This window comes from Lampris incognitus, chromosome 15 (assembly GCF_029633865.1).
Source record: "Lampris incognitus isolate fLamInc1 chromosome 15, fLamInc1.hap2, whole genome shotgun sequence".
In the NCBI taxonomy this organism is placed as follows: Eukaryota; Metazoa; Chordata; class Actinopteri; order Lampriformes; family Lampridae; genus Lampris; species Lampris incognitus.
The window spans coordinates 11,981,222-11,995,354 of NC_079225.1; the positions used below are offsets into that span (position 1 = coordinate 11,981,222).

A 14,133-nucleotide genomic window follows, 5' to 3' on the forward strand; every position below is an offset into this window, starting at 1 on the left:
TCTGAGGAGAAGCCATTTCAGTGGGAATTAGTGCCTCGTTTTCCTGCAACAATAGCTGCTCGGAGGTGACAGCGACTTTTATTGGTGCCCTCTCTTCACTCTCGGGCGTTTTGTGTTCTGTGCTCAATAGCCACAGATTATAGCTGCTGCTAAAGAGCTACGGTCAGCGGATGCACAGCCGGCTGTTAAAAAGGCCTCGTGTCAGACGGCAGAAAATTCATGCTGTAGCTCCTAGGGAGGCTGAAAAGGGGGGTGGGGGTGAATGCGGGCCACAAAGGAAACCTCAAGCAAGTATGATTAGTATCTGCTCTGCCCTTCCATCAGTGCAGTCTCATGTGAGCGGTTGAGGAGGAATTGCTGAATTGAGGAGAGAATGGAGACAACTAGGACAAGTGTGTCATCCATCCCATCCCTGCTGAAAGCACAGATGGAAAAAAAAACACAAGAAAAAAAAATCCCAGTTGGTTGCTTGTGCGATTTATCTAATTTATCCCTCTCTCTCTCTCTCTCTCTCTCTCTCTCTCTCTCTCTCTCTCCCCCTTTTAGCAGCTCCTCTCTACACAAGGGAAGAGGAGGAGAGGAGGGAACGACAGACGAGAGAAAGAGAGGAAGACCGACAGTGACAGGCAGGAGAAAATCAAGGCGAGGAGAACAGAGAGAGAGAGAGAGAGAGACCCTAAAAGATGGCTGAGGCACCTCAGCAGCAGGAGGTGGAGCAGGAGGTCCAGCAGGAGGCGGAGCCGGAGGCGCAGCAGGAGGCCAGCGCCGCTGGTAGCGCCACAGAGGCCGACGGAGCGGTCGAGCCAACGAAGGAGAGCGCACACGAGACGCCAACGAGAACCCTGCGGCCCGCGGGCAGCGTGGACCTGGACGATGACTCTCCTAACATGATAGTCTACAGAAAGGTAGGACGATAAAACCAAGACAAAAGCCCACCACAAAGCACCTGAGGTGTATTCCCCTTGTGAGACAGGGGGGCAGAGGGTAAAGGTCGGAGTCGCCCGGTTGGGTTCAGCTGAAAGCATCCACCACCACGCTGTCTGATGGGAGCCCGTCTCTAGTGGGATCAAATAAGGTGATGGGTGTTGAACCTGCACGCTCATGTTCACGTATGTTTGTAGTAAGGTGGTGTGAAGGTGGTGTGTTGACGCCCCTGACCCGTTGTCACCACTTGTCACTCACTCACTGCACAGATTCTTACCTTAGAAGTAAGAATAGCAAAGTGGACTAAGCTGTGTGTGAAGCAGGGAGTCATTTGTTTAAAGTCTTCCTTCTCAAGAGGGATTCATGCCTCACTGTAATTATGAATACTTGAAATTGTTGCACAAGCTTAAATGTCACTTGTGAGGGTTGATGCCCACGCACGGATCAAATATTTCACAAGTAGCCTGATGTTTGCCATTTCAGTATTATCAACACTCCGTCAGTATGGTCGTCTGGGCAGCTTAGCATGGTGTATGGTGACTCGAGGTGGCTTGCAGGGCGGCGGTCTTGGCGAAGGTCGAGCGGTACATTGGAACGTGTGCCATAAGTTCCAGCAGTTGTAATAAATTGGATAAAACACGTGGAATGAAATAAATCCCTCGTAAACCCAAGCTCTGCACCCAGGATTGGTCTGACCTGCCGGTGGGTGAAGATGGGAGGAGGCGAGACGGAGAGAGCGAGAGAAGCTAATGAGCCAAGGTCAAGCCATAACAGAAGGATAGCGTGTAACACACACACACAAACACACACACGTTGTCTAAGGGCCCGGACACACCGAACTGACACCAGAGAACTAGCGGCGACGGGCTGACTGTTGCGTCGCCTCATGTCGCCTGTGTCCGGGCCAGGAAGTAGCACTTGAAGACGCCGCAAAGACCGCAGCCAACGACCAGCTAGCATGTACGCTCTGCGCCTGCGTGAAAGGAGAAATTCTTGAAATGTTCAGGTGAGATGAAGACAAAAAATGAGAAGAGCCTTCTGTGTGTGGCCTTCTGGCTTCGTCGTTGGCTTGCTTTCATAACTTCTGTCTCTCTTCTCGTGTGCTGATTCGCTACGCTGAACAGCCAATCAGAGGGATCGGCCGAGAAGCTGCCGACAGGGGTCCGACTAGTGCCAACGGTGTGGGACACGCCGCAGAAACTAGGGCCACAGACGCTCACCAACAGCCCAGCATTGGCTGACAGCGGACCACTGGCCTGGTGTGTCATGGCCACAGTTTAGATGGTTAGTGCATCCGTTGCCTACCAACACGGGGGTCGGCGGTTCAAATCCCCGTGTTACCTCCGGCTTGGTCGGGTGTCTCTACAGACACAGTTGGCCGTGTCTGCGGGTGGGAAGTCGGATGTGGATATGTGTCCTGGTCGCTGCACGAGCGCCTCCTCTGGTCGGTCGGGGGCGCTCCCCGGATCGGCAGAGAGTGGGTGGAGCAGCGACCGGTACGGCTCAAAAAAGAGCGGGGTAATTGTCCAGATACATTTGAGGAGAAAAAGGGAGAAAATTGGGGGGGGGGGGGGGGGGCTGGTTAGTGCAGAGTCATTGCCGGAGTTCATCGTTTTAAAGACGAAGCCTCCCACCTGTGAATTCAAGTTCTAAGTGAAATCCTTTCGTTCGGCCACACACTCGTCATTAATTCCTCTGACATCGCCCCTGCCTTATTTCAGCACGCCATTGTCCGATCTCACCCCGGGAGCCCCGCGCTCTGACCTCGTTAACTCAGATATTATTGACTAATCTGTGATTTATATTTCCTGTTGTACATTTTGAAGGAATATATTAGTGGTGAGACAGTTGATTAATTCTACGGGAAGTAATCGGCTCTCGGAGGATTTTTCCAACAGGTTTCCGAGTTCTTTATGGAGATCTGCCAGAATTTGTTGAAGTCCTCATTACCGTGGATTATGTCCCCCTGCTGCCCAAACACTAAGTCCCTGCCTCTTAACTCACGCCTCTACTACTGTTGCACACTAGTGTTCCTCTTACAAGGCTCTGTAAGGAGACGTCTTTGCTTCTAGTCCGAGATTCAACACAAACACTGTTGTGTGTGATCATGTTTTCTGCAACTTGTGTTTTTGTCTTTTCCTCAACAACAACTTTCAAGGAACACGGTTCCAAAGGGTTGGGGCTGCCACACTAAAGGCTCCATCCCCAAAAGTCCGCAGGCTGGTGTGGGGGATGGCAAGCAGTCCTGTGTCTGCGGACCACACATTCTGAGGCGGAATATAGGGGTTGAGGAGGTCTGATAGGGGCTGGGGGGGTCAGGGCATGGAGGGATTTATAGGCGAGGAGGATTTGACCGGGAGCCAGTGCAGGTGGTCAAGGGTGGTAGTGATGTGTTGCCAGGGCTTGGTGCGGGTGAGCACCCTGGCAGCTGAATTCTGCTCATCCTGAAGCCTGTCTAGGGTTTTGCTCGGTACCCCAGACAGGACTCCGTTGCAGTAATCCAGACGGGAGGCGATGAAGGCACGGATGAGGGTCTCTGCCACGGAGTCTGAGAGTAATGGCCAGAGTCTGGAGATGTTTCTGAGGTGAAAAGAAGCGGATCTGGTGACGGATTCGATGCGTGACTGGAATGAGAGGGTGGAGTCCAGAACGACACCAAGGTTGTGGACTTCTGGGGATGGGCAGATGGACCTTGAAACAGTGACCCACGCTTTACTAACAGTAATGCGTATGAATATCGCTGTCATCATAAGAACTGGAATAATCAGTCAGATTTTTTTAATCGGGGACCTGAAAGACTTCTTTCTCATCCCGTTGTGTTGAATATCGATGATTTTTCTGATTTTTCTAAAGCAGTGACATGTGACGTGCAAGACACCCTTATACATCTGTATAGAGAAACTTAGCCGCTACCTAGCTTTAACCCTAACCTGTATGTTATTAATATTCATATATTAGGCCAGAGGTTTAACATTGGAGTCTATGGTACGCCTGGCGTGCCTCTGTACAGATGCTGAGGGGTTACCTAGTGTGTCATATATCGATGCTTCGGCAAAAGAGTCGATATAAGACTCGGTGGGATGAGATTGCATCGTCGGAAAAATCTCTGCACAATTTGAAAACAGAAAAGAAGACTATGGTAGGACGAGGAGAAAGAAGTGGCGTGAGGTAGGTGCTGCTCCTCCAGAACCTGGAGATGCAGTGGGAGTCCACGGGGACCGGCAGCTCCTGTCTGGCTTGATAAATGACTGGCTGTGGAGAGCGAGAAAGTGTGAGAGAGAGAGATTGTTGTGTTGTGCTGTGCTGTTGTTTCACATGCTTTGGCAATACGTGCAAAACGTATGCCGTGCCAATAAAGCACATATTGGATCGAATTGAACTGAGAGAGAGATGATAAGGGGGGAGGGAGAGGGAAAGAGAGGTGTACACACACCCAGCCACATGCAGTACATTCATGCAGAGACATTTTCACTCTCCCTCTCCCTCTCTCTCCCTCTCTCTCCCTCGCTCTCTCTCTCTCCGTCTCTGTCTCTCTCGCCCATACACACACGTACCGTTACAGGGTGTGCACCAGATGGAGGTTACCACGCCTCATTTTTCCAGAGGTCCCAGCATAGCGCCCAACACATGGCTACAATAAACACCGAGGGTGGGTTTAAGTAGAGCAGCGCTCACACGCCACAGCAGCGAAGCGTAGGTTCGGAAGGGGTGTAATTCATTTTAGCAGCGTTTTCAGAGTATGAGAGGTAGAAAACACACGGGGGGGGGGGGGGTGTAGGCAAGACATAACAGGAAAAATAGAAAGAGGAAGATACGACGAATGTGGACGAGCAAGCAGAACGGGCTGACGTTGATCAATCTGTCAATTAGAGAGCGTCCCCTTACAGCCCCGGGGATACACATGAACCAGTAGGCTGCACACACACACACACACACACACACACACACACACACACACACACACACACACACACACACACAGCGTTGCAGTTGCAGTTATAACTAGATTTATTTCTTAGTGATTATTTCTTATTTGTTAGTGACCCCTAACATCTGTCTGTCTGTCGATCTATCTCTCTCTCTCTCTCTCTCGGCCTCCAGCTCTACCTGCATAACTCTGCACGGGCGTGTGCACTTCGGTGGCCGGTACTCCGCTTCAGTGCAATCCACCTTTAGGAGGTGGATGGGAGCTGTCCAGAGAAGACAGCACAACACCACCCGCAGAATGAGAATGAAGACAGGGAGAGAAAACACACACCCACACACACACACTCAGAAAGCTTGATACTCTGACTAAGAGAGGTGGACCACTGACTCACAAGATTTGTCAACACGGGAGAGTTGCATTGTGAGGAAATATCTGCGTCCCCGTCTGCGTTCCCATTAGTCACGGTAGATGAGTCATCTATCGTGTGGAACGAGAGGGGCAGAAAATGTAAATTTTGCCCCCGTTTCACACTTCCCAGAGCTCGGTGAGAACACCAAGGTCTGCATGAATTAGTGGCGCTCTGGAGGTATTAGCCTCCAACCCTGCTTTTTGTGCTGGTCGAGGGCCAGTTTGAGGATCAAACGGCGGCGGCGCGCAGAGCCGGGGAGCTGATCCCGGGTCTGCGCCTGCGAGGGAACCCTGTTGCGCGGCGCGATTAGGATGAGGAGTGATACCTCTCCTCCAGCGGCGCGCACCTAGGGAGCCATTCATCTGGAAGACGGATAGCATATGCACCCCACTCTCTCTTTCCATCCTCCTCCTCCTCCTCCTCCTCACTCTGTCCTCATCTCCCCGTCCTCTTCCCTCTAGCCCCCCCCCCCCACCCCGCTCTCTCTCGCCCTCTCTGTTGCCCTCTCGCTCCCCCTTCTCTCTCTCTCTCTCTCTCTCTCCCCCACTTCCTCTGTCCGTCTTCAGAGAGGTTAAAGTGGTTCTGTGGGTCCTGGTGTGATGAGATTGTGAACCGGGTTCGGTTGTACCGGACCCATCCTTTCAGCATTGCATCGCAGTAGCAGCGGCACTGATGGTTATTTACTCTTGCCTTGACTGGGAGTCTCTGTACTAAAACATCGCTGCTATTTTTTTAATTTAATTTTATTTATTTTTTTTGCGGCTTTTATGACGTGTATAGTATCAGTAATAAAGCGGACCTCCACTGCAGGATCAATAATGTAATACCGCTCCCAGCTATTATCTCCCTGTAACCTCCACCCATCACTTTAACCACCCTTTAGTTCTCCTCCCCATCCGCAAGCCTCTCTTTATTTAGGCTGCTCGGATTTGGGAGGCGCTTACACTTGCTGCCTAGAGATGTGTTACCGCGTAGCATCACTCCTAGCTACGCGCTGCCCACGTCACCTCAGGTTATCCATTTATGCATCCATCTGTTTATCTGTCTGTCTGTCTGTCTACTAACAATGCCGGGTGATTGTCTGTATGGGGATTTGTGTGTGTGTGTGTGCGCGCTGATTTGTGTGTATGCATCTGTGTGTAGATGCTGTTTGCATTTCAATGTGCGGATGCTTGTATGTGCCATCTGCACCTATGCCTGCAGGCGTGCACGTTCAGACATTTATGTGTTGGTTCAGTGTGTGTGGATTAAAGTTTGACTCCGTCTCACAGTATCACAGATGCTCTGATGCGCGCACACACACACACACACACACACACAAATGCACACAAATGGATTCCCATATGTGTGAAGGTGATTCTGAGGTGAGTGATGTCAGTGGTTTTGACAAGACGGGAAGGGGGCAGGAGGACGCCGACTCCGTCCATGTGTTCTGACATGAACGGCCCTCATGTCTGTCAGCCAGCATCTGCTCAACAACACCGCTGTGTGTGTGTCTGTGTCTGTGTGTCTGTGTGTAATACTGGCTGTTGGACTGCGTTTGTACTGTGTTTGCTTTACAAAACGGTAAATGGACTGCATTTTATACGGCGCTTTCCTCGTCTAAGACCACTCAGAGTGGTTCACAGTGGGCGCCTCACATTCACACACTCTCGCGCACATCCATACACTGATGGTGGAGGCTGCCATGCGAGATGCCAGCCTGCTCATCAGGAGCAGTTAAGTGTTCAGTGTCTTGCTCAGGGACACCTTTGATACGCTCGCCGTAGGAGCCGGGGACCGAATCAGCGACCTTCCGGTTACTAGACGACCCGCTCTACCTCCTGAGCCGGGCCGCCCCGTTTACAAGCTGTTGATGCATATCTGTGTCCCCATAATTTCATGAGCCACTGTAACACACTAAAGGGAGGGATCGGAGATTAAAAAGCAGTGTTGACTCAGGCTGATATTGGGTGTATGCTAGGGGTGATGCATTTCAGACGTGAAGAGGTGGGGTGTCCGGGTAGCCGTTCCACCTCATAGGCAACATGTGACTCTTAACGTTCACCGTCTCTGTCACAAGACATCACGGTCGACACCGGCTTTACACGTTGAGCCTGAAGAGAGTTCACATAAAAGAGCTGATGTTGTTGTATTGCCAGGCTAATAGCTTCTTGCAATCAGCATATTTCTCTTAGGAGACCTCCGTAATGAGAAAACTTTAAAAAAAAAAAACAACGGGTAAAAGTAACACACTTGGTTAGAGAGGCGAGTGAGCGCCGATGGAGGAAAATTGCAGTTCAAATGTGCATGTCCATAGGTAGGAGCCTATATGCGTCCCCCATCACACAGTGGCGGCATGCACGGCTGCAGCGAGTCACCTCAGCATAGGCTTGCAGACTGGTCTGACGCTCTCTAAACACGCTTGCCTTTTGATGAGGATCTAAATTATTAATCCGTGCACCCAAGACTTTTTTCTTTGTGTTCAAAGGAAAGGTTACAGTGCGGAAGTGCAGTTTCGTCCGAAGTGTATTCAATATTCGGTAACACTTCAGTATGGGGAACATATAAAACTTAATTACTAGTGAATTAGTAATGATCAAGATGTCACTTTAGTATGGGGAACATATTCTAAGTAACAAAAACTTAATTTACAGTAATTTAACACTATGAACACTTGTAGTTTTGTGTGTTGTTATGTAAGAACAGACCATATTCATTAAGTGTTAGTAAGGGAGAATAACTCTTCTTGTGGTACTACCACCTTATAAAGGCCATACTAAGCAAAGCATATTGAGATGGTACTACTAATAAGCAATACTTCTGAGGTTATAGAGGGAAAACTCATAGTTAATGGCTTACTGGTTGTATAATAAGGCCATTCAAAATAAGGCATTAATGAGTACGTAATAATGACCAATTAAGAGCCAATATGTTGCTAATGTGCATGCTAATAAGCACCTAATTAATGGTGACTACGTTCCCCATACTGAAGTGTTACCAAATATTCATACAAAACATTGTGTTTTTAAGACTTTCCTCTTTAAAGACCACGAAAGGGGATAGAGCCGCATTACGGTGTGGGAAGATGGCGGCGCGAACTCACGTTTCCAGCGGCCTCACCCAGTGCCGGTATGGGAAGATGGCGGCGTGGACTTAGGTTTGCGGTGGCCTCACCCAGTGCCGTCCATGCAGTGTTTTTGTCCACGTCTGCATCTAAGTTTGTGTCTTTGTTTGATGGCTGGGAGAGCTGGCGCTGGATGGGCGGGGGGGGGGGGGGGGGAGCCTGGTCTGCCGCCTCCTGTGGGCCCAGGGACCGTTATCATCTGCAAACCATCGGGTCCTACGCAAGTTGAAAAAGGACTCCAAACTTTATAAAACTGAAAAAGTTCCTCTCTTAAATAAAAGCTGAGCGCTTGGAGAGCCGCGAACTTCAACGCACTACTTACCCACAGTGCGGTGTTCGGGGGCTTGTCCGACGCCCGCCTTCATAAAATGCACAGAAGAGGGGGGTTTTCAGGAGTTTTAATGAATTTGGAGGAACATTTAGGGATCATCTATACCAAGAATGCATGACGAAGGGGGAATGTCCCCTATTTGACCAATCATGCCATTGGTTTCTTTAAGAACGTCTTTCTAGAAGTTGTGACTATGAACACATTCTAGTAAACACCGAATGTGTCTCTTCTGTAGTCTTGCACTTATTACAAAACCTTGATAGATCCGGCTTCATTTTATTACGTCTGACAGGGGTAATATGATTTATCTTAGATTGTAGTTTTTTTGCTCTATTAGTGGTGAAACCGCCGGGTAGGTTGAGCCACACATCATCCCACTCTTTATCTACCGTTTCAACACCAAAGTCCTTCTCCCATTCGGTTTGAATTTGAGCTGTGTTGTCTTTCGCTGTCCTGCGGAGTGACCCGCGGAGTCGCGTCACTAATTTGCTCGAGTCTTCGCTATTAATGAATAGTTGTTCTAAAGAGGAGGTTGCACCACAGTGTTGAGACCGTTTGAGAGTGGGTACACCATAGCTGTGTACCTGCAAGTACCTAGAAAATTGGGTGACGGGGATTTTGTGCCTGTCTTTTAACTGATCAAAAGTCAAGATTGAACCCTTTTCTACAATGCCTCCCGGTGTCTTGATGCCTTTAGCAGGCCAGACGTAGGAAGACTCGTGCTCTAGACCAGGGGGATCTGGGTTCGAGTACAGGGGCGTCAGTGAGGATGTAATGTTGTCCAAGCCCTCTATTTTGAGTATTTTGTAAAAGAAAGTTACCCTTAACAGCTAAACTGGCCTACTTTCTGGAAGTGCACAATACATTTTTCAGCGGTATAGGGGACGCCAGGTCTGAGTCAATGTCAGGCCACATAGACTCTGGGTCTTCTTGAAACCAGTCTCGAATATGTCTGCAGAGACGTGAGAGCTGTTACAGTCTAATGTTAGGGACAGCTAACCGCCCCTCTCCCGGCGGAAGCTGCAGGTGGGCCAGTTTTATCCTCGAGCCTTTGTTTCGCCATGCGAGCCCTATTCAACTCTGATAGCGATTTATGTGATGGTAATATAGGGACCATTTGAAATGGGCATAATAAGCGTGGGAGAACATTCATTTTAAGTGGCTGTACCCTCCCCAGCAGTGACAAAGGGAGACCGGACCAACGGGCGAGACCCTGCTTCATAATGTATGTATAACTGAAGAAAATATGTATATGTAAGAGAAGAATGATTGCGTGTGGGAGAGAGAGTATAGTGGAAAATGAAGGATTAGAGTGGAAACGGGGGGCAGGATATTCATCGCGCTGTGATTGGCTGAGCAGGGCCGGGTCTTTGCGGATTGCTGCGGGGGGAAAAAAAACAATGTTCGGGTCACGATCAGCATGGAGGGGGGAGACGAGGCGCGAGTACTGCTGCAAGCCATTTGGGTATTAAGAAATATTTTATCATCCCCTGAAACTGTCACATCCTTGTCCTCGTCCCTTGACCTAACCGTTACTCACAGCACAGCGGGAAGAGAGGCGAGAGACATTTTCAGACCTTGCAACTCCCAAGTCGCTTCGGCCGGACAGGCAGCTGCAGGAGGCCAGACTGGGGCATTGCGGCAGTCTCTGTGATATCAGACTCAGCAATACTTTGGCAACTGGAGCTGCCCATCAAGGAAAAGGTGAGAACAACATACTTGACAACTTAACTGCAAGTTGTCAATCTACTAAATCCTACATGTATGTTTGCTACTTTAGCAACACACTTTGGCATAACAGTCAATGCTGTAGTGTTAGTTATCTCCACCAGGAGGGCCTGCAGGAGGCTGTTTTCGGTTTTGTGTGTGTGTGTGTGTGTCCGCAGCTAATCTCATAAACTACTGGACCTATCAGCCTGGTACGTTTATGCACAGTTAGGACTTTATGATGAAGAACCTCTGGTGGTTGCGGTGATTCAAAACCTCGCTACCCCCCCCCCTTTTAGCATCTTGGAAAATCTGCACTCTGCTGAGTGCACCCTTCCAATTAGTGTTTTCAAAAAACATGTCCGCTGTAAGAGCAATAAAGGCAATTAAAAGTTATTCAAATGACAGAAGATATCGTTTTTGTTGAAGGGGTGTAAGTGATGCTCTTGTCTCGAGCTCAAGTTACTTTGGACAAAATGTCCTATGTTAACGTACGTAGCGGTACCTGCATCACCTAGTGACAGGTTAAGGTTATTGTTATCTGTTAACAGTTGGATTCAAGTTGATGAACTTTATCTTGCTAAAAGAGGTCAATCAAAGTCCATGTTGGGGTTGGGGTTGGGGTTGGGGTGTCCAGGTAGCGTAGCGGTCTATTCCGTTGCCTACCAACACGGGGATTGATGGTTCGAATCCCCATGTTACTTCCGAGATGGTCGGGCGTCCCTACAGACACAGTTGGCTGTGTCTTGGCCGTGTCTGCAGGTGGGAAGCCGGATGTGGGTGTGTGTCCTGCTTGCTGCACTAGCACCTCCTCTGGTTGGTTGGAGCGGCTATTTGGGGGGGGGGGGGAACTGGGGGGAATAGCGTGATCCTCCCACGCCTACGTCCCCCTGGTGAAACTTCTTCCTGTCAGGTGAAAAGAAGCGGGTGACTCCACATGTATCGGAGGAGACGTGGTAGTCTGCAGCCCTCCCCGGATCGGCAGAGGGGGTGGAGCAGTGACCGGGATGGCTCGGAAGAGTGGGGTAATTGGCCGGATACAATGAAGGAGATGGGGGGGGGGTCCCCAAAAAAAGAGTCCATGTTGTGTCTGGATCAATATGTAGATCATTGTAGAGCAGGTGAGGCGAGAAGTGACTGACACTCTTCCGTATTGTAAGTTTAGTCAATTCCTGCATTACCTCCAGCTTCCTCTAGTCTTGTCTTTCACTATAGAATAGCATGTGATAAATCTTGACATGTTTGATTCTGTTGTCCGCTGACTGTATGATTGTCAAAAAATTAGGATGCTGACAAAATGCAAACTTGCTAACCAAGGCTAACTGCAACTTCCGGTGCTTTAAGCATCCTTGAATTTAAACCTGTAGAGTCCTGCATCAGTCCCACAGCAGCATCAGACGATAAGGTGTCGTGTCGTTTGTGTCAAAATGGGGAGCTAATGATAATGCTAGCTCCAGCAGGTAAAGTGTGGCGCTTTCAGCAGGAGCAGGTTTAGTCAGTCTATATCGAAATAGTCAGAACTTGTGTTTAATGCAATGCAGACCACAACTACAGACTACTGTCACATTGTTCAGCCCCGAGTGTCAGTAACATCAGCAACCCTGTTAAGATGTTGACAGTGCCTGTTTTTTTTGGGGGGGGGGTTGCCCCCTTTTTCTCCCCAATTGTATCCAGCCAATTACTACCTCACTCTTCCGAGCCATCCCGGTCATTGCTCCACCTACGCTGCCGATCCAGGGAGGGCTGCAGACTACCACGTGCCTCCTCCGATACTTGTGGAGTCGCCAGCCGCTTCTTTTCACCTGACAGTGAGGAGTTTCACCAGGGGGACGCAGCGCGTGGGAAGATCACACTATTCCCCCCAGTTCCCCACTGACCAGGGCACATACCCACATCCGGCTTCTCACCCGCAGACACGGCCAATTGTGTCTGTAGGGACGCCCGACCAAGCCGGAGGTAACGGGGAGTCGAACCAGCGATCCCTGTGTTGGTAGGCAGTGGAATAGACTGCTATGACAGGGCCTAATTTTAAGTAATAAAGGAGTGTTATGATGGCCTTTTCTGGTTTCTAGTTCTGTGCTCTTGTTGTTACTTCAGACGTATGGGATGGTGTGATGTACTCTCTGTTTTAGTGCATGTTAAAGGGCATGCCTGATGAAATGAATGACAGACAACTTGTTTAAAAGAGCTGCGGTAGGATTCTACAGATACATCATTTTGCCATGTTTCATGGGTTGATGAATACAGAATGCAGTGAAGGATGAATAAATATCAAATATGACGTCTGCTTTGTTCTGTAGGGCCGAAACACATCATCACAATGCTTTCAACGAAGACGTCGCCCTTCTTCCAAGGCCGCCGAGTAGCATTGCCATCACAAAAGCAACCGTTACATGAACAAGGACATATATTAAATGGGTTTGAATTCCAGAAATCCCGGGACCAGAGGACTGTCTCAGAACAAATAAGAGAAGCCTTTGGAGAAAAACGCTGCTGATGTGAGGTAAGCCCTTTTATTTTACTATATCAAGTCCAAACTGGGATGTGATTCTACTCAAGTGAAAGATTTATAGGAAATCTGTTGTCATTTCCAGCCGTGAAAGTTGCATGAAATTAGATTATGTGTACAACAGACCAAGGCTAAACTATTAAGCCAGTTGTTCATACTAGTACATTTGATTTTGTGGCACCGCTTATGTTCCTCCTCGTTTATTTTTCTGACTGCTGGTTTTCTGCCGTGTCCATCCTCAGAGGAAATGGAAAACAGACTGTCAGTGCATCAGTCTCAATGTGTCTTGTACATTTTTGTCCTCATCCAAAAAAAATGTTTTTTTGGATTTTTTTAAAAAAAAAATTATTTTACCCATTGCTTCTCAGCCTAGTTTCTGATGGCATGTGGCCACAAATCGATTTCTCCCGAACTGTGTGCTGGACAGGAGCCGGATGCAAATCTCATACATAAAGTGTATAAATCGAAAGCCCTATACGTCAGACCATCAAAGCCAATTTTAGCATGTTATGTCACATTTGAATTGCCTTGCAGAGCATTGTAATAATAATAACAACCCTTAATCGGTGCATAAACATGCATGCATGAAGATTAAATGTTGTCATTTACCTTTGACCTTTGTAATTGCTGTTCTTTTTTAACTTCAATGTCATATTTGTGGCTATGAACATTTTTAGGAACCATGTGATTTTTTTTTACACATATAGACTAGTGGGCAGCACGGTGACCCAGTGGTTAGCACTGTCGCCTCACAGCAAGAAGGTCCTGGGTTCGAACCCCGGAATTGTCCAACCTTGAGGTTCATCCCAGGTTGTCTCCTCTGTGTGGAGTTTGCATGTTCTCCCCCTGTCTGCGGTGGGGTTTCTCCGGGTGCTCCGGTTTCCCCCACCATCAAAAAGACATGCATGTTAGGGTTAATACTCCTGTCTGTGCCCCTGACTGAGGCAATGGGAAAAGAACTGGAGTTGGTCCCCGGGCGCTACACGGCGGCTGCCCACTGCTCCTAGCTATTTAAAATGTTAAATCAAAGCAGAGAAATGGGCTACACTGGCAGCTGCTCAGATGGACTAAGTGAGAGCTAGTAATAGAAGGGGATACTGGTACTGTATGGGGGAGGTCACTTTTAAAGCATGGACAACAAAAGTATTTCTTGGAAATATAATCATAAATCTTGGTGTTTCCAGGCACTGTTCAGTTTACAGTTGAAATTTAGTATATC

General features: G+C 48.7%; 1 protein-coding gene across 1 annotated transcript in view; it reads left to right on the plus strand.

Annotated features, from left to right (window-relative positions):
* The first annotated feature begins 683 nt into the window (after positions 1-683).
* Positions 684-14,133, plus strand: part of LOC130125550 (regulator of G-protein signaling 6-like) — a 186,334-nt gene continuing 172,884 nt past the window's right edge. The window contains exon 1 of the mRNA XM_056295135.1: positions 684-905. Within this exon, the coding sequence (XP_056151110.1) occupies positions 684-905 (222 nt within the window). The remainder of the gene's footprint in view (positions 906-14,133) is intronic.